The sequence below is a fragment of the Vanellus vanellus genome (genome assembly GCF_965231255.1).
Source record: "Vanellus vanellus genome assembly, chromosome: 3".
NCBI lineage: Eukaryota > Metazoa > Chordata > Aves > Charadriiformes > Charadriidae > Vanellus > Vanellus vanellus.
This window is the reverse complement of record NC_138907.1, coordinates 41,750,965-41,770,095: the sequence shown is the minus strand read 5'-3', so window position 1 is coordinate 41,770,095 and position 19,131 is coordinate 41,750,965. Positions and strand designations below refer to the sequence as shown.

The 19,131-nt window shown below is 35.4% G+C and overlaps 1 protein-coding gene across 2 annotated transcripts in view; it reads right to left on the bottom strand.

Annotated features, from left to right (window-relative positions):
- Positions 1 to 19,131, bottom strand: part of CEP170 (centrosomal protein 170) — a gene marked incomplete at its 5' end in the record, with an annotated part of 82,232 nt that overhangs the window by 60,509 nt on the left and 2,592 nt on the right. For both annotated transcript variants that reach the window (XM_082480162.1, XM_082480163.1), the window contains 5 exons: positions 6,782 to 6,916; positions 9,053 to 9,215; positions 9,323 to 9,379; positions 10,010 to 10,090; positions 16,788 to 16,877. In XM_082480162.1, coding sequence (XP_082336288.1) covers positions 6,782 to 6,916; positions 9,053 to 9,215; positions 9,323 to 9,379; positions 10,010 to 10,090; positions 16,788 to 16,877 — 526 coding nt within the window. The remainder of the gene's footprint in view (positions 1 to 6,781; positions 6,917 to 9,052; positions 9,216 to 9,322; positions 9,380 to 10,009; positions 10,091 to 16,787; positions 16,878 to 19,131) is intronic.

Sequence of the window (19,131 nt, the reverse complement as noted above, 5' to 3'; positions counted from 1 at the left end):
GCTCTTATTTTACTCGTTTCCATAATTTGTAGATGAACAGACAAAGCAACAATAGCTGGAAGCATGCAGAACGTTACCAAACCATGCTCTAATTGGGTAAAGAAAGCAGAATGTGGAAAAAGCATGGTAGTAATTGAAAGTCCCACTGTATAGCCTGAAGGAAGGTTAAAGCTTCTTGTGGTTGCTAGCGAAGCTACCAATGTGCCTTTAAGAAAACAAACCTTCTGGTTGCATTTCATGAGCTAGTAAGCTAGCCAAAATATCTGGTGTAGAGATGTGCTATAAGCAACAGATGCTTGAGATGTTAGTAGAAATGGCAAGTTATATTCCAGAAAAAGAATTCTGAATAGTTCTTATGTGATTTATCATGAATCACATTAAGATGTTTAAGAAATCATTTTAGGTTGCCAAGTAAAGGAATAAGAATGCAATTAATAGATTTCTGGTGCTAAAAATAGCCACACTATATCAGCTGACAGAGTTAACATTTGTGTATGAAACTATTATGCAATCAGGTAGCAATAGAAACATACTGGAGTCAGGAGTTTAAAGGGTGAAGGATGCAGGATGGCATAATGTGCCTATGCCATTCTTCACAAACACATGCTTCTTGTGAAGATTTAGGAAAAGGTTAAAAATTAAAAAAGGATGGTAGTTTGATACAGAGAAATAGAACTAATTAAGGGATAGCATAATAGCTGGAAAAGTTAAAAACCGAGTAACATTATGGAGTGATAACAAAAATAGTACACATTCTCTATTATTGCCATGCTTGGATACCAACAGGATAAGATAACTCTGATGCAGGTAACACAGCTTTTTAAAATTTATTTTATCTAAAAGTAGCTGATACAAATATTAAAGATGTTCAGAATTCAGTCAGTTTTTTGCATCGTGCTGTTGCATTTCAAGAATACGCTGACTAATGCTTTTCACCGCACTGTCAGCTACCTCATCTCTGTGGGGTAGTTTTCAGGCACTGGCACTACAACAGCAACTCACTACTCCCCTCCCTGGGAAACAATGTTTTTCGTCTTCTTCCTGAAAACACCTATGTCAGCAGACAAACAATACAGAATGAATCTATTTTACTGATGCAAAGGTCATTTAAAAAGCTTCTACGTTTAGATAGAAAATACACAGAAATAAACACTGCAGCTACTAGATGTTAGGTAAACTACTATCACTCCCTGTTTGCTTCATCCAGCTAACAGCTGGAATGGATCAAGCTCTAGTAGGATCAAATCTAGAGCCAGGATCCTTACAGTAGGCAACACTGTCATTGAACAGGAGAGCAACTCACCAGGGAGCCAGTTCATATGTACCTTATTTCTTTGCCCTGTGGTTCTACTCAGAGCTTCAAGCCTACAATTTAATGCAATTCCTGTAACAAATAATTAAGCAAGAGATAGTGTGCAATGGTCCTTTAAAAGATAACTGGCTGATACAGTATGTTTTGAGAAACATTTCTACTTTTGGGCCAAGCAAGAGCAATCAAGAGCAAGTATTTTTCAGTAAACATGACATAACTGGTTCATCACCTTCTTTTGAAAATTGTAAGACTGTAGACAAACTGCATCAGATGTATGGTAGGCTTAGGATGAGGGGATCTATAACACTGTCTTGTCAGCATAGGTGGACAACCTCATAAAATTTTCCCTGTGAAACTTGCCTGCACCAAATTTAACATTTGAAATCAACTATTTATTCTATAATGATACGCACAGTACTCGATTCTAATATTTTTGATTAAACAGTTGCTATAATATCATTTGAATCTAAATATGACAGTTTAATCAAAAGAAGTGAGAAACTGAACTACAACTAAATTGCAAATTTTTCTAAACTAGAAAAATACTTAGAAATGATACAATGAAAAATATCTGAAATACAAGTTAATTTTAATTACTTAAAAAGGCTATTTTCAGTCTGAAGTACTTGCATTTTTAGAAGACTTAAATACATCAGAATTGACTAGAACAAGGAATTGAAAACAATGAGGAAACAAAAAAAATTAATATAGATTCTGATCTGAACCACTCTTTGGAATTTTTCACCCAAATTCTAAATGCAAGTCCTTACAGCTTTCTAAATATTACAGAGAGTGATCTATAAAATAGCCTTACCTTTGCAATCCTATTATAAAAAGTCATCTGCCAAGATGAAGGAAATTATGTATCAGACTACATACAGATAGCTTTAAGATAAAACCCTCAAGAAAATACTGAAGATAGAGGTCATCAGAGCTCTATAATTTTTAAACAGAACAATTTTTAAACATAGTATCTGTAGAGCAAAAAAGACAATTGTGTGGAACTGAAAGCGTGTTTTGGGAAAACGAGGGGACGGACAGACTGTGAACTGCAATCTCTTCAGGAACTGAAGAGATTTCTGAACTGGCAAGGGTGAAAGGAAAGGGCAGAAAAAGAACCAGGGTATCTAAAGAAGGCGCTCTCATTCTACAAGGGTCTAGAGCTACAAGAGGCAACTGTGCAATAGTTTCTGCAAGGCAAGTAAGGAAGCAATAACTGTAACTGCTACACAGGTGTAGTGAGACTGTTAATGGAATAATGAGTCCAGGAGAGGCTACGAGGGAAACTATGTAATATTTGGGAAATCATAGGCTTAAGCAAATAGAGATTCAGGGAGATTCTTTACTAGAATAATCTTAGAGATGATCATCAGAAAAGCAATATTCACCTTGTGTCATTAGCAGAATTGATTACACTTTTTAGGACTTTGGAGGTTTTAAAGTTTTATTTTTTAATCTGCTACATATACAAATAGTCAGAATCTTAAAATTTTACTTGCCAACCTGGACAACAAATGTTATAGGTGTTCTGTGCTATTCAACACAATCTATCAGATCTGCACGGAATTGCCTGTGTATATGAGTATATTATCATCTGCAAAGATAGGATGAAACCTCAGAAAATATTTTGCACAGCTTTCAGATTTTTTAGAAATCTTTTTTTTTTTCTGCCTTAAACATACAATTTTAAAAATAAAACCTGTAAAAGAAAATGACCTGGAATTTACAAAGCACTTCTTGAAAAAATATCTGTGAACCTAGAGCAAAATATTTATTTGGAGCCAAATCAGCCAAAATATCATATTTACACAATATCCCAAAATATTCTTTATATGTTAGCTTTATATTTGGTACTGTGCAATGATATGTTTAAGGAAAAAAAAAGTGGAAGCTACTGCTTTCAAATGCTTAATATAATTTCTTTTTATCCTTTTTCCTTTTCTTCATATTACTACTTCTTATTTCCCACTTACCTTTTAGGTTCTTTTTTTGCTTTATCGCTGAAGCATATTTTTCATTTGTTATTTAAAGACAATATGGTGAAAAATACATGTAATAATTCCCCTAGTAATAAATAAGAAGATCTTTGCCTTTTAATGTTATCATAACCTGTCTTATGAAGTAATATGAAAATTGCTCTCTAAATAAAAATATAAAATATTATTGTATAGAAAGCCCCACCTCTCATAATAAATCATTTAACTGCATGCTTTAAAGAAGGTGAAGTGAAAAAACTGCAAAACTAATCTTACTTAAATATATTGCTGTGATGGCTCTAAAGTTCTGTAAGCTCCCCATGACACACCGCGCACATTCGTTGCTACAGCCTTGCAAAGCAAGCCTTTTATATACAGAAATTGCACGTATTCCAGGCCAAAATTCAGCAAAATTCTAGAACAAGCTTCTAGGAACTTTAATGTTAATACTAATGATTACACATGTGTGTGTAATCTCCTGTGCATACTGATTACAGTGGTACTTTTAAAGTAACAGTCAGTCTGCTTTACCTTAAAATGACACCATTTCTTAGATGTAAGGAACATTTAAACTCATGTATTGGTACCCAATGCTGGAATTAAAAAAATACTTCATGCCAAATGGGAAAAAAACACTTCAGATTCTTAAAGCCTGTTTAAAAATTGACTTCTACCTTTTCTTAGATTTCTGGCAAAGGCATTAATGATATAAAATTCTAAATCTACTACTGAGATGTAGCAGAGAATGCAGTTTTTGCTTTTCCAGGAAGTGAGTGTAACACATGGCAATAACAATAATTACACACTGGTAAACTTGCTGATGTAATGTAATTTTAACAGCTGCAGCATAGATAAAGTCACACCATAGGTGTGTATGCAACTATTCATTTTAACACAGACTAGTAGATCTACGGATCATTAAATCAGAGCAACACACATGCCTGAAAAAAGCAGAAAGCTTTTTTCTTTTTAAAGTTTTGCAGGCTATTCTGCTTTGTTTGCAAATAATTTCTATTTGTGAGTTTCAATTGTGACAGAAAGACAGTAACATTGAAATAATCTTATTAACTTGAGACTGTAGAGACTAATTGTCTATAGTTGGCTTAGCAGAAACAAATCTCCCATTTCAATCTCCTCATTAAACCTTGCCCCATCTGTTCTAATTCATGCCTTCTTTCTATTCAGTGAATAATCATGTACCAAATCATTAAAGCATGAAGCCGATACTTCATAGGATTAATTTGTTAAATGATATCAGGATTTATTGATTTGAGTTACTGGACAAAAAGTTTAAGAACCTACGTGTGTGAATTCACCTCTAATGTACTTACTTTTATGCAGTTTATTTTAAGAAGCATGTTCCAAATTGGTGTTTTAAATGCTTAATACAATTTAGCCCATGAAATAATAACTGCATCTATCTTGAATGTTTTTTATTAAAGTTCCTTTTTATTTAAAAAATATCCAAACATGACAGTCTTGTGAAGTTTCCAATTTCCTTTCATTTACTTTATATTCCTTTATATTGGTTTCCAATTATTATATTCATCTATGTTATAAAATCCAAACTCAGGAAGAAAATACATACTAACTTGTTGAAAATTAATGTTTTCAGGGAATGTAATTGTAGGCCAAAGGGGCCAAAGCTTATGCCTCTATTTTGTAATTGTATGAAAACGTTCAGGATATTTTTTTTTTCAGTGTGCACCTCCAGAGACTTAACTAGTGTTCCAAGATTGAGAAAATGTGTCCATAGAGGCAAATGTCAACTCTCATCTGGTCTGTCCTCTCAGGCTCTCTGTCAACTCTACTAAAAAACACTTACAAAAGTCAAAAGCCAGACTAGTAAAACACACAACTAATGTCTACTCAGAGACTAAATGATCAAAATAACTAACACCCTTTCTATACATGGGATTTTAGTTCCACATCCTCCCAAATTAAATGTTTTGCAAAAATGTCAGGTTTTGGGTTTTGCCTAGTAATGTCTTCCCATAACATTTCACATAAGCTTTTCTTTAGTATGTGCTTACTCAAACTGAACTCCATTATTGCAGATGTATTTCAGTTTGAGGAAATAGAAGCTATACCTACACTCTACGTAGATTAATTCATGATTAAACAACAAAAAAATGCTTTTTTTAAAAAAAAAAAGGCATTTCTAAATTTGTTGTTCCTTAGGAATGCTTAAAAGTGTTTGAAGAACACATTTCTAGACAAGATTTGAACTGCAGAGTTATAGACTACTAATGTAGGGTATTAAACTTGTAGTTAAAAAGCCTCCATTGGAGCATATATTAGCATACTCAACTCATGCTGCACACAGTAGTGAAGTTTTTAACCAAAAAACCAACCGAATAAGAAAGTGTTCTGTAATTGCACTGCATTATGATGCAGTTCTTTTATACGTGACAAAGTTGTCACATACATATGTGGCAAAACTGTCACTAATTTAAATGTTTTCACCTAGTTTCTTTCTACTAGTCCAAACTTTAAGGGACTTACTTTACTGTCTTAGTTGTGACTACTTTAGACTAATATAAAAATGGTCATTAAAGGACAAAAAGTTACTCCAAAGATGTTGACTTCATTACATTGAAGTGTTAGCTTAGTTTGATTTTAAATGTTTTTAGAGTTTACTCCAATTCATGAAAAATAGGATTCATGATAAGCAAGGCAACTACTATTGCAGGAAGAAAGAAATTCCCACCTCCGTTAAAGTACTTAAAAAAAAAATCACAAACTTAAAACTGTTGAGCCTTAACTGTGTGTCTAAACAGCTGGTTTGATTTTGTCCTAACTTGAGTAAGTTTTAAGGTTATTATCTTTATTAGAATAGCAGTCACTTTATTTATACGTCTGATGATAGATTTAGAAGCCTAATTATAGACATTGAGATTTAGGTTTTGGCAATACATACTGTCCATAGACAAGCTAACTAGAAAAAAAATGATCTGTATTATGGGGAAATAAACTTTATTAGTTTAACTTTAGACTATGCAAATCTTTACTGCAAGAACTATGAAATGCAATTCCCACTAATGCAGCATTGTTGAATTACAGGAGAGAATGTTAGCATAGATCACCTTATATAACTGAAAGTCAAATAAAAAAATAATATATTGCCATTTATTTTTAGAAATTGTTTTGATAAAATATCCCTATGCAATCTCTAACTTTGAGCATATAAAATGACAGATATGGATTAAATTGATAAATAAGACACACTAGTTCAGCTAACATTATTTTCTATATTTACTGATAACAAATTGTATTATATACTAAAAAACTGATACACTACATGTGAAATCGGTCTCTGGAAATTCATAGTTCCTCACAGAATAAATTTTTCAAGCTAACTTATTTTAATAGGCTTTCATCTATACAAACTGCGTATGAAACTTCCAAACATTAATATCTGTTTAGTTCAATAGTTAATATATGCACTTTACTAAAGAGCAAAACCCCCACAAAAATAAGACAACAGACTTACCTGAAGCCCCCGTCTCATTCATTTTTTCTTCTTGCTTGCTATCTGGCTTACAACCGCTTTTTTCATCAGCTTCATCATCACCCCACCAGGCTGGCTGTCCATACAAAGGTGTCCCACGAGGCATGGCAGAAAGATCTATAAAATCAGCCCAAAGCAGAGGAAACTACTTTTCTGTTTAGTTGTGATATTTAGTTTAAAATAACACTGGGAGAGAGTCATTTGCTTGGATTGTATCTCCTGGAAGCTGAAGTGAATTGGTTGCATGCATTTGCCTAAATACAAAACAAATTTGGAGGCTGGATAACTGATCTGGGTTCTAAATATAAGAGCTTACTAAAGACCTGATCAAAACTTCTGGCACAAACGTTTATGCAAAGGCAGCTGACATCTCTTATTGTTGCCCTGATATATCTGTAAACATTATTTTCTGCTTTCAGTTTGAAGTCATCAGCATAGCAGTACATTCCTAAAAGCTGTCCACAGCTATTTCTGTGAGAAGATTCTCACTTTTACCCACACTGACCTTTCACTGAAATCTGAACTCACTGCATGAAAAACTGATCAAATTTTGCAATGTTGCCAAGGTTCCAAATTGCTGACAGCTACTACAGAGTGCTGAAAGTTACCTTGTGTAAAACTTTACTGAGCACAACCATTTATTTTTTTTTTAAGAAAGGTAACACTTAAATTACAGTACAATTAAAAATTCTATTCCTTATATAGAAAATATACACATGGTTAAAAACATTTAAAAGTAAATATTAAATAAGAAAAAAAAATATAATTAAGATTTCTACCTTTATGATAAATTGACCGTATTAGTTTTGACCTGATCTCTTGGAAGAATAGTTCGCCCTACTGAGATTCAGCTATTCTAATATCATACAAATGTTCTCAAGACACTTTAAACAGTTGTTATATAAAATAATATGATCTGTTCAAATCCAGCCTAGGAGCTTGTCTGTTACTGTGCCTATCATGAATTTCAACATTTTTATTCAATGTTTTATTCACTGCAATTCCAAATACGATATAGAATTTCATAGCTGTGCCAAAAGTTTCCATATGATTTAAAGATAATAAGGACTTCTTTTTTTAAATACCATTACACGTTAGTCAATACTGAATTGTTTTTAAAAACTTGATGGCTGATGCTTGTGGACTGAATTAGCAATAGTTAACAGCTATGCATATATACAGCAACAGTGAGAGAATCGATCCCCAAAAAGCTTCTGAGAGTTGTACTCAAATATAAATCTCTATCATTAACGTTGACCATTATTTTTGGAAGAGTGAAAAGAAAAATGGAAGATGAGAACAACAAAACCCACTGTGCTACTTCATGAAAATTTAAGAGGACTCGAATGCTCAAAAGACATATTGAATAGGAATGCTGAAGCATAGATACATAGATAGGCTGTATGTACCCTTAAAAGGATATTAGATTAGCCAACAAAATGAACAGGTTAACTAGTTATACCACAGAATCCTATATGTAGGAAAAAGAACTCTTTGAAGTGTGTCTTCCAGAAGAATGGATTAAACCTAAACAAAACTGTACATCCTTGACCTAAGGAGTCAGATCTAGTCAACTTCATATTAAAGAAGCAACAACACCTGATTAATTTCTCATTCTTGTGGTTATCTCCTGTAGTAACAGGTAACACAGCAAGTTACTACAAGGCAATTCCTAAATGAACAATAAACTTTAGCAAGCCTCACATTGAAGTTAAGACACTCACAGCACAGAGCCACCACGTCAAACTACATAAATATGAAAGATGACGTAGAAACAAGACTGAAGCTACAGTTTTATACTGCAATAGAGCACTTGGCATTCATTGTTAAATGCATCAGGATAGAACCTAATATTTATGAAGAAACAACCCCCCCACCAATTTAGAAAGAAAAAAAAAATTGGAAAAAAGTAGAAAAAAAAAAGAGCAGAAAAAAAAAAGAGCACTTGACAATGGTGGTGGTAAAAAGCACAAACTGTTCCTCAACAAATATTTTCAGATTTTCAGTTAACCTGCAAAAAATAGCACACTTTCCTGCCACAAATATTGAAAGTTTGTGATTTTGGGAAAGATAAATACAAAAATCTGATAAACGCTGATTAAACGTCCCTTTAAAGTTTTCTTAACATGTGGATGCTACAGTAAAAAAGGCAGAAATTCAATTCCAGAAGTTATTAATTACACAAGCATCCTAGCAAAGCAAATAAATATCCTTTACAAGTTCATGTGCTTCTGCAGCAAAAATGAACCTTACCCATTGATTTCTCTTCAGATTTCAGTGCTTCTGTAGTTTTGTGGTGCACTTCAGTTGTGGAGTCTGCTACCTTGGACTCTGAACTTTTGGAGCTGGTTTGCTTCGACCCTTCTGCCTCTGAAGATTTTTGGGATAATTGGAGTTGGCTTGTGAATTTTTCATGCTACATGACATTAAATAGAGAAAAAAAAAACACCCTCAAAGGAGTGAAAAAAACCTTGTTATCAATACGCAGTGACAGAGGAACATCTAGGAACTGCATGCTGTTACCTTAAGTGCTTCTTCAGGGACTCTCATCTCTCCCCTGACAACAGTAAAAAGATTAGTATGTAGGAAATGCTAAGGAAAATCCTGGAAAGATTTCTCAATTCACAAGAGAATTTTACAGAAAAGCAACAGTTCTGCAGCCTATTCTTCCATTGGAATGGTGACACCTGTTCTACGAATGTGTCACTATTGGGACTAGCATATACAATCATGCTCATCAAAGCAAATGCGCAATACAATTATTTATGATTTGTAAATAGAACATTAGGTAGATACCTTACTGTTGTAATAATACAAATTCTCTTTTTTCATTTTGTAGTTTGCCGAGTAATTACTTGTAATCTTCTCTACTTGTATACAACTCATATGATACAAATATTTGTATATTTGCCTCAGAGTAAAGTAATGTTACTTTGAGAAACTGAAGTTGCACATTAAGTTTTAAATAGTCATTGAAAATTGAGGTTTCTTGCAGTGAGAAACAATGAAATGTACTTTATATCAATGGTTCTGACCAAGAAACAGTATCTTGAAACACGCACTTTTCTCTACTATAGTAGTGAAGTAGTAACAAGAGAAATAAATATTTCAAAGTTGCTTCTGAAATAGCATGAGAACTCTTAATTTAACACAACCATACTTTCAGCAAGAAAAGTGTGTCAGGGCATCGTGCATTTTTATGACAAGGATATCATATCCAAATCTCAACTTATCTTCTAACTTCAGAGTGATGTATGTCTGTTCTGGAATCCTCACATCATTCACAAATGTCTACAGAAATAAATGAGGACAGAAAGAGATACAGTTAAATTTCAAAATAATAAAATGACAAATCACTTAACTAACGTTATAAGAAAGTTTTCAGCACTGCAGATTTTCTACTGGTGATTCACTGGGGAATTAAACTATAAGCTCAAATTGCCACCCGTTTCACAAAGTATTTTAAAAGAAAGGTTAAACACCAGTTGCCAACCAGGCTGCTGACATCATACTGGCCTTGAAAAATTTCTTACAAGTTTAATCTCGTTAGCAGTATTTACTGAATCATTGATTAATATTCCCTCAAATTAGCAACTCCACTCATTACTTTTCTTGTAGTTTGCTTTTTCAGTCCAAATTAGCTGTCAGAATTGATTTATCATCACATTTTACAGTATTTAACGCTGGATATGAGAGTTCTGAGGTAGCTTATCATTTCTAAACATTGTCAAAGGACTTAAAGGAAAAATGGACAAAGTTGGTACATCTGAGTAACTCCAAATAGTAGTGATAAAGAATTCCGTATATTGCAACTCTTGAAATAGTAGGTGTAACAACATTTGTAGCAGAATTAACATTATTACACCAGCTAGCATCAAAGCAGAGGAAATTCCGTAGGCTTGACAATACCTTTTGAAAATTCAATTATTGTACAATAAGTAATCCTCTCCTTGAAATCACTGTTGGAAACATAGTTGGAGAAATCAGACAAGCTTCCAGTGATTTGGAGAAGGATTTATATATCTGAAAGTTTTCCCAATTTCACCAGCCGAATCAGTTGGGTGTTAGAGGCAGTACAGATTACCAATCACTCCAATATCAAGGTCCAGACTAAACCTAACAGCCAAAAATAACAAGGAATTTGCAAAAACATGCTGACAAAAATTTCAAGACAACACCTGAGATATACAGAATGACTAATTACAGAGGCAGCAAGAAGGAAGAATAATACATGTTCAAGTCAAAATGGATCTCAGAGGTGTAATTTGGAAGAGTTGGAAAAGAATTTTATCCCTGTGGGAAAAAAATTAAATGAACATAAATAGGGATTGAAGTCTAATTATTTGAGCTCTAAAGAAAATTCTAGAAAGTCACCTACATAAAATGCTAAAAGAAACACAAGTCCCTGTAAGAACTGGAGGGAGGGAAAGTTTATTCCTTCATTGGAACCGATCTGCATCTTTAAAGACTGACTTACAGTCTTAGGAAGGTAAGCTGTCAGATTCAAGCAACCTGCTGAGGTTACTAATGTCAGCAAGACAAGCTGCATGTGGTGACTTGAGATACCAGAAACCTAGGTTGATAACATGCTAAGGTAGGACTGGGCATCAGGAGCTGAGAGTGTTCCCCTCACAACTTGCCATTTTGCTGTTGGAGGAGATGTTTAAACTTTCAGGTAGAGACTTCTCCAAGAACCTGCCACCTCAAATAGAATTGAACCGAATCAAACAGAATCGTTCTGGTTAGAAGAGACCTTTTAAGATCGTCAAGTCCAACTGTTAATCTAGCACTGCCAAGTTACCACTAAACCATGTCCCTCAGAACTACATCTACACATCTTTTAAATACCTCCAGGGATGGCGACTCAACTGCTTCCCTGGGCAGCCTGTTTCAATGCTTGACAACCCTTTCAGTGAAGAATTTTTTCCTAATATCTTATCTAAACCTACCCTGGGGCAACTTCAGGCCATTTCCTCTTGTCCTATCACTTGTTTCTTGGGAGAAGAGACCAACACCCACCTCCCTACAACTTCCTTTCAGGTAATTGTAGAGAGCAAGAAGGTCTCCCCTCAGCCTCCTTTTCTCCAGGATAAACAATCCCAGTTCCCTCAGCTGCTCTTCATAAGACTTGCTCTCTAGACCCCTCACCAGCTTTGTTGCCCTTCTCTGAACATGCTCCAGCAACTCAGTGTAGTGAGGGCACCAGAACTGAACACAGTACTTGAGGTGGGGCCTCACCAGTACTGAGTACAGGGAGATAATTACTCCTCTAGTCCTGCTGGCCACACTATTCCTGATACAAGCAAGGATGCTATTGGCCTTCTTGGACACCTGGGCACACTGTCAGCTCATAATTAGCTGCCTCTTGACCAACACCCCCATGTCCTTTTCTGCTGGGCCGCTTTCTAGCCACTCTTCCCCAAGCCTGTAGCCTTGCATGGCGTTGTTGTGACCCAAATGCAGGACCCAGCCACTTGGCCTAGTTGAACCTCGTACTATTGGCCTTGGCCCATCAATCCAGCCTGTCCAGATCCCTCTGTAGAGCCTTCCTACCCTCAAGCAGATCAATACTCCTGCTCAACTTGGTGTCATCTGCAAATTTACTGGGGGTGCATTCGATCCCCTTGTCCAGATCATTGATAAAGATATTAAAGAGAACAGGCCTCAGTACTGAGCCCTGGAGAACACCACCTGTGACTGGTTGCCAACTGGATTTAACTCTGTTCACCACTTGGTGGCCACTTGGTCTCCCCATGACAGCTCTCAAATTGACCCTTCTGCTCAACCCATGTCATACCACTGCTCCTAGAACTCTTCAAATTAGGCTGAATCCCTAACTGTGAAAGTGAATTGTTTCTTAACTGAATGTTTTACCTTCAGATAACTCTATATTGTGTCAGAATCTTCTGAATTCACTCAGTGATTAAGAAATATAAAAGGGTGAAGACATGTTTTTGTCTAGCAGAATATAATATTAAGCTCTCTGTTACCAAAACTAGAGATCAGGCTACAAAGAAAACAGTAAATATAACTCTGCATAATATTTAAGACACTTTCAGAGTTATAGATCCTTGAAGAATCTGTCCACAGTGTGAGCTGACAAAAAACTTCTGCACAGCATCTTGCCTTTAACTATTCCTCAAGGCTCACTTCAAATCTGCATTAAGAAGCTACAATTTACATTCTAAGTTCCTCTCCCCTATGTTCTCCCCTGGCTTTCTTGAAATCTTCCCTCTCCTTTTACCTGAAAAGAATGTAATTTCTGAACTTATAAGAATGTAGCATGTTCCTTGTAAGAAATATGAATAATCAGCTATATGTGATCAGTCTCTTGTTCCTTGGTGTTACTTCCTTCATCTTCTTTTAAACGCCGAAATGAAGCCTTAATTTAGGGCAAATTCAAGGCAAATAAAATATTTATGGTTTAGCTGGTATGAGACTGTTACATTATTTTATGAATTATTTATCAGTTGTACATCCTCCCATACCTCAAAGAATTTGCAGCTTCTTGGTCATTTTTACTTTTTGTGACAACTACACATTAATACTGCAGATAGAAGATTAAATATCCAGGGTGCCCTTCTGAAAGACATTTACTATTGGTTTGTGTCAGTTTTGAGGACTCAAAATATTGCAACACCACAGGATCATCCTACTTCTAACTTAAGAATCCTACAACAACATGTACATGTTTCTAAGGAATGCAGCAGCTGAAATCTGCCAATTTTTAAGCACTTGGAAGTTAGGGACACACATACACAAAATCTTGAATAATTAAGCCAGCCAAGAATCTGAATCTTTGAACACTTGCGCTGCTCATCTAAATCTATTACTACTAGATAAAATCTGGAAAGACAGAAACAATGTCCTTCCCCAAAACTGTAATTGGATCTTCTGTTTTATATTCTTTTTCTAAATGAAAATAATGTTTATTTCATTATTTACAAAATTGCTTACCCACTTTCTTCCATGAGAAATAAGAACTAAAGGTCCCACTCTTTACTGGTTTGTAAGCATGAAACTGAGTGCTGTTCAACGCATATTTATTCCGCTTTAACATTGTGAGAGTTCAGAGCAAAAACCCACGTGAAGAATACCCTCAAGGTAGCCTGAATTTTAGTGGATCAACATAATTTAGGCTGCCTTGAGGACATGAATGTATATATGTACGTATGAATTTTTCCTCCCTGGTCAGGGTTCTGAAATTCACGTGCCTGCAGTATACTCAAGCCACAGAGTTCTCAAGGCAGTATTAGCAGTCAGAAGACATCTCATGACTGAACTGATGGCATACAACCACCAAGCCTCAGCTGCTTTGTCACTGGAGTTTTGAAATCCCTCCACAGGCTTTGGGACACAAGACGAAGCTAACTTGACAAAGCTAGTTACTATACAAACAAGGAAACCTTTTCTCTCTTTAAACCACTCTGTACACATTTTTATATATTCACATGATTTCCAAAGGTTTATTCTTCAAATAGTGAGAGCCACCTCTCTTTAAGCCATCACAAAGTTTGCTGAGCATTTTGCAATCCAGTCCTAAAATATCAGTGTGAAAGGACTTCACTATCCTGTAATTATCCCTGAGAAGAATGTTATTCAACAGGGTCATAGACGCTTGATAATCTTTCTGGTATGTTTTTGAGCTCATAAGGAGACAGTACAGTTGAATTCTGTCGATACTGGTGAAATAATAGATTATATCTTAGTGACTGTATACATTTTCTTCAGAAAAGATAAATTCCTTAATCTTCTTTGTATGACATAAAAGATAAGCAGGAACGACTAGGAGGAGTCATGATAGCAATAAAATGGAAATAAAACATTATTTTGGAAATAAGACTTTTACATAGTGTAATTCTGATTAAAATTTACTTTTGCTTTATTTTCAAATGTAGATGTACAAAGTCCGGGATGAAGACTGCTGTAACCTTTTCACTGAACTGAGTGTGAATCAACCATACAGATAAGAATATTCAGGCATTAGGGCATCAGGTGCAGTCACAGTTTATCTCGTGAAAGTATTTGGGACTCATAAAACTCAAAAGAAAAGCCCTATATATCTGTAGTAGCCATCTCCCCTTAAACTTTGAATTATCTTGAGTAGTTAAACGGCATTGACACCAGGAATGGAGCAGTTCTGTATATTAAGAAAAGTATACATCTGTTCTCCAAAGAAATTGAACTAACTGCGGAGGTGCAAAATAAACGTTTGCTCTTGATGAAGCAAGTAAAATAAGAACTGGTAGAAGCTGATGAAACACTAAAAGAGCAAGCTGGCTGCGAGGGAGGCAGTGTTCTCAGTGGAAAGAGTAGCTAGGCTAAAAGAATTATTGTCTAGTTAGTACTTCACCATACGGTACAGAGGCATTGCGTGTATTGTTCTGCCACACAATTTGGCTTAAGTATGGTGTTATAAAATTATACACTTCCTCTTTTGACCTGAAAGCAGGTAGGTAGAGGTACGTAAGAAAAGCACAGTTGGAAGGAAATAGTAAAGGAAGCACTGCGAAGACAAAGCGCAAGGACTGAACTCCTAAGGCTTCTCAATATTCCCTGTCCTAAAACTGGGAAGAAAGAGTTCCTTTGATGTCTCTGGGTAAACAGCTATAGAGCAACTGACACTTCAAACTTGAGAATGAATCAGATCAAGCAAAGCAAGTAACTGAAAGCTCTTTATTGGAGGCAAAGGAGGCGAATGAAGGCTTTTAAACATATTATTACTAAATCCAAGTTGGTGACAAGGCAAGGAAAATCCGAAGGTATGACTGTTGACTAAAGGAATAACAGAATTAGGGAATAAAATCAAGTGGCTGAGGAAAAAATTACTATGCACCGAATTAATTTTTGATTACTGCCTTGAAACAGTGCACCGACTTTCAAAATACAGAGGTATATTAAATATTTAAGGAGCAAAGTTCTCATATATCTACAACTGTGCAAAGGAAATAACCCTTCAGGTTATACTGGTTTCACATGGGTTGAGACTCTGAGTCTTTGGAAGGCTGAGTTAGTTACCTTAAAGTACAGAAAAGCTAGTAGAGACAGACTAACAGGGTTTTTATTTTGAAATGCACTTCAAGATCAAAGACCAAAACTTAAATCAATGCTAACTGGCAGAAGCTTGAGATTTCTTCCTCAGCTTCTACTGTTTTTAAAACATTTGACAATGCTTATTTGAATTAATATTTAGAAAGCTGCTGGTAGTGAATAGCTATCACAGGTGAACTCACAATTTTAGTTAATACATATTCATGACACAGCCAAACATTTAAAGTAATATAAAGTAACAACCATAACTAGTGTGTATAAACAGCTCATAAAGAAGTATCTAAGGGGCTACAAAAATATGACAAAGCTTCTAATAACTGATTATAATATTGAAAAAACTTTAAAAAGGTGAAGCTTACCTAGAATATTGTATACGCAATCCCTAGAAAAGCCTTAAAATGTAAAATGATGTAACTTCATTTTGCTCATAACTATACATTTTCCCTGTATTAGTTTGTAATAACTTGACACTTACACATTATTCATAGACCTTTTGACACAAAGGATAGTGAAAAACTAAATGCAAATATAGAATAAGCTAAATAGGTTTACATACAACGTGGTTATTGCATACTTAATTTTTTTTCACATGTGAAGTACAGTTTAACATTCTTTTCTGTATGAAGAGGAAAAAAAAAGAATAGCACATGAAATAATCCATTTCTTAACCAGATATATCAGACTGAAATATCTTCCTTTTTTTTATAATAGCATGAAGATTTTCTTTTTTTTTTTCTGTATTTCTGAAATACAGAAGAGCAATATATGCCTTTTTATTCTTTTGAGTTTTTTCCTATTGCCAAGGCCCTCTTATTAATGGAATTCACTGCAGCCCTTTAAATAATATTAAGTCATACTCTCCTTGCTCCAAAAAACCCCAAAGGAAACAAACATACAAAAGACTATGGGGAGCTATCTATTTCTGATGTTAACTTACCCCATTCAAGCTGCCCAAATCCTTCACCAAGTGTTCATCCGTGGAGGCATCATAGTTAAGTACAGCATGTTGCTTGTCCACACTTCGTGACTAAAATACATACATATATAACAAAACAAAGGTAAGGTATTTGAAAACCAGATCAAGATAGTGTTTATTGCTATTTATGCATGATTATTTTCTTTCTACATAGCATACTTCTTCAAATAGTTCAGTTCATGATAGTATCACTGATGTTTAATCTAACATCATCAATTTCACCTTTATTTCTCCCTCTCTCCTTAACTACATGCATCTTTCAAAACATGAATATGATTCTATGTTCTCTCCGAACCATACTGTTTCCTGTCATGCATCAGTAAATCTTCCATTTTGTTGCCTTGGATATTTATCTAGTATACAAGCATTAAAATTGTTTCTCCGTGATCTCAATTTCCTAAACAAATTAGCTATGGCCTCTTCACTAAATGTCTGTGTGCTTCCTGAATTACTACTCCTATCAGTTCTGCCTCTTTCATTAGGCCTTCCTTATGCACTTAGGCATTTATTTAATTAATTCTTTACTTCACATCCAAATGTCAACCCATAGCTCATGAACAGCCCTTGCTACTATTTTCTCTGAGAACACAACCTCCCTAACAGCCAAGTCCCTCTTTTAGCACTTGCCCATGGCCGAATGTTTGCAGCCTGAGGTGCTGACTTCAAGCAAGGAAGAGGTGGAGCTGGATGTATGCTTCTTTCACACATGAATGCAGTCAGCACTTTGACATCTAGAAGATTTCCCAACTGGATGGAGCCCACAGTTCATCTTCCCCAGCTACGCACTCGGTCTGTTTTCTGGCAGTTCTGCTAGTGCAGTGTCTTGACATGATTGCATAGTAGCAAATTTCTTCCAACAGTATTTCTTCCAGTTTCAGGTTTGCATCTTCTATCCTTGCTATTCAACTCATTGTTCAGGACTATATAGAACTGAGAATGGCAAATTTCTGCCCAAGACTTCTGTGCTTACTTTTGTACCAGCACCTGCAGTCTGCCAGTTCTAGGAGTCCCAGGTTATCAGTGCATTAGCCAGATCAAGGCATCAGACCATGCAATCAGAATTCCTAAGAAAATGATTTCTCTTCTCAGAATCCCACATTTATCATCTTGTCCCTTCTTGATTTCTCCAGACTTAATAATATTGTTTTCCTTCCTTCTTTTCATTTACTTCCTTATTCTTCCTTATTCCTTCCTATTCTTCCTTTTCATACCATCTTTTGACTGCTTCACTTCTCCTCAGAGAAGTAAAATCAATCCTCTTCTGCTTATACTTACTACGTTATTTTTAGACTTATCATTTGATCCAATTTGCTCTCCAGTCTTGAGGGACTGGGATATAAAAGGGGAGGCAAGAATTAAGGAAGAGACAGACAACTGAACAACAAGGTCCATGCCAATAAAAGCTGCACTAGTATACTAAATCAGTTCAGTGTTCTTAATGGTAGATGAAGCTATGCTAGTACAGCTAATTTTCTACTAACTTAGTAACCTTTCTTCAAGTGAAAAACAATCTATCCCAATAAAATCAATTTGACTGATGTGGGTGTTCTGCTGACCCCACGACATCAAGAAGAGATCACACTTTTCCACACTCAAGTGATGCAGCAATGCAAGCACAAGAATTACCCTGTCTTTACCTAGCTAATGGGAAAAGTTTCTGAACTTTTCAATTATGTTATTCAAATAAAAATTGTATTAGTAATCAGTTGTTTTATTATCTTGATGTGCTACTTCCTTTTAAAAATAAGTTAAAATGGAAATGACCCAAAAGATCCTTAAAGCTTCATGGTATTTTGTCACATCTTCCGAAATGATAAGAATGATTACTCAAGTCTGTGACTTTTAGAGAACAACCTGAAATTCTGCAGAACATTAAGATTCTCCTCGGGCTCAGATTGCTTGCATATAATTGGACACTTTTTTTATTGCAGACAATCTTTACAGGTGCAAAGACTGTACAAATCTTTCAAACGCCATTTTTCCTGCTGATTTGTTATTACAGCCTCCCATTCAAATGGAAGTCCTACCAAAATTACTTTTTATAAGACTGTGGTGCTCTGTTGGCAGCTAAACACCACACAGCTGCTCACTCACGCCCCTCTGCCCCAGACCAAAGCAATAAAATAAGCGATGCAAAGGCCACCTCCCACAAGCAGACCAATGCCTAGCTAGTCTTTGAGCAGTGGTTGCCTTCCCCAAAGTCCCCTCTGTCAGCTTTACAGCTGAGCATGACATGATATTGCACGGAATATCCCTTTGGGTCAGCTGTTCCGGTTGTGTTCCTTTTCAATTTCTTGTGCACCCC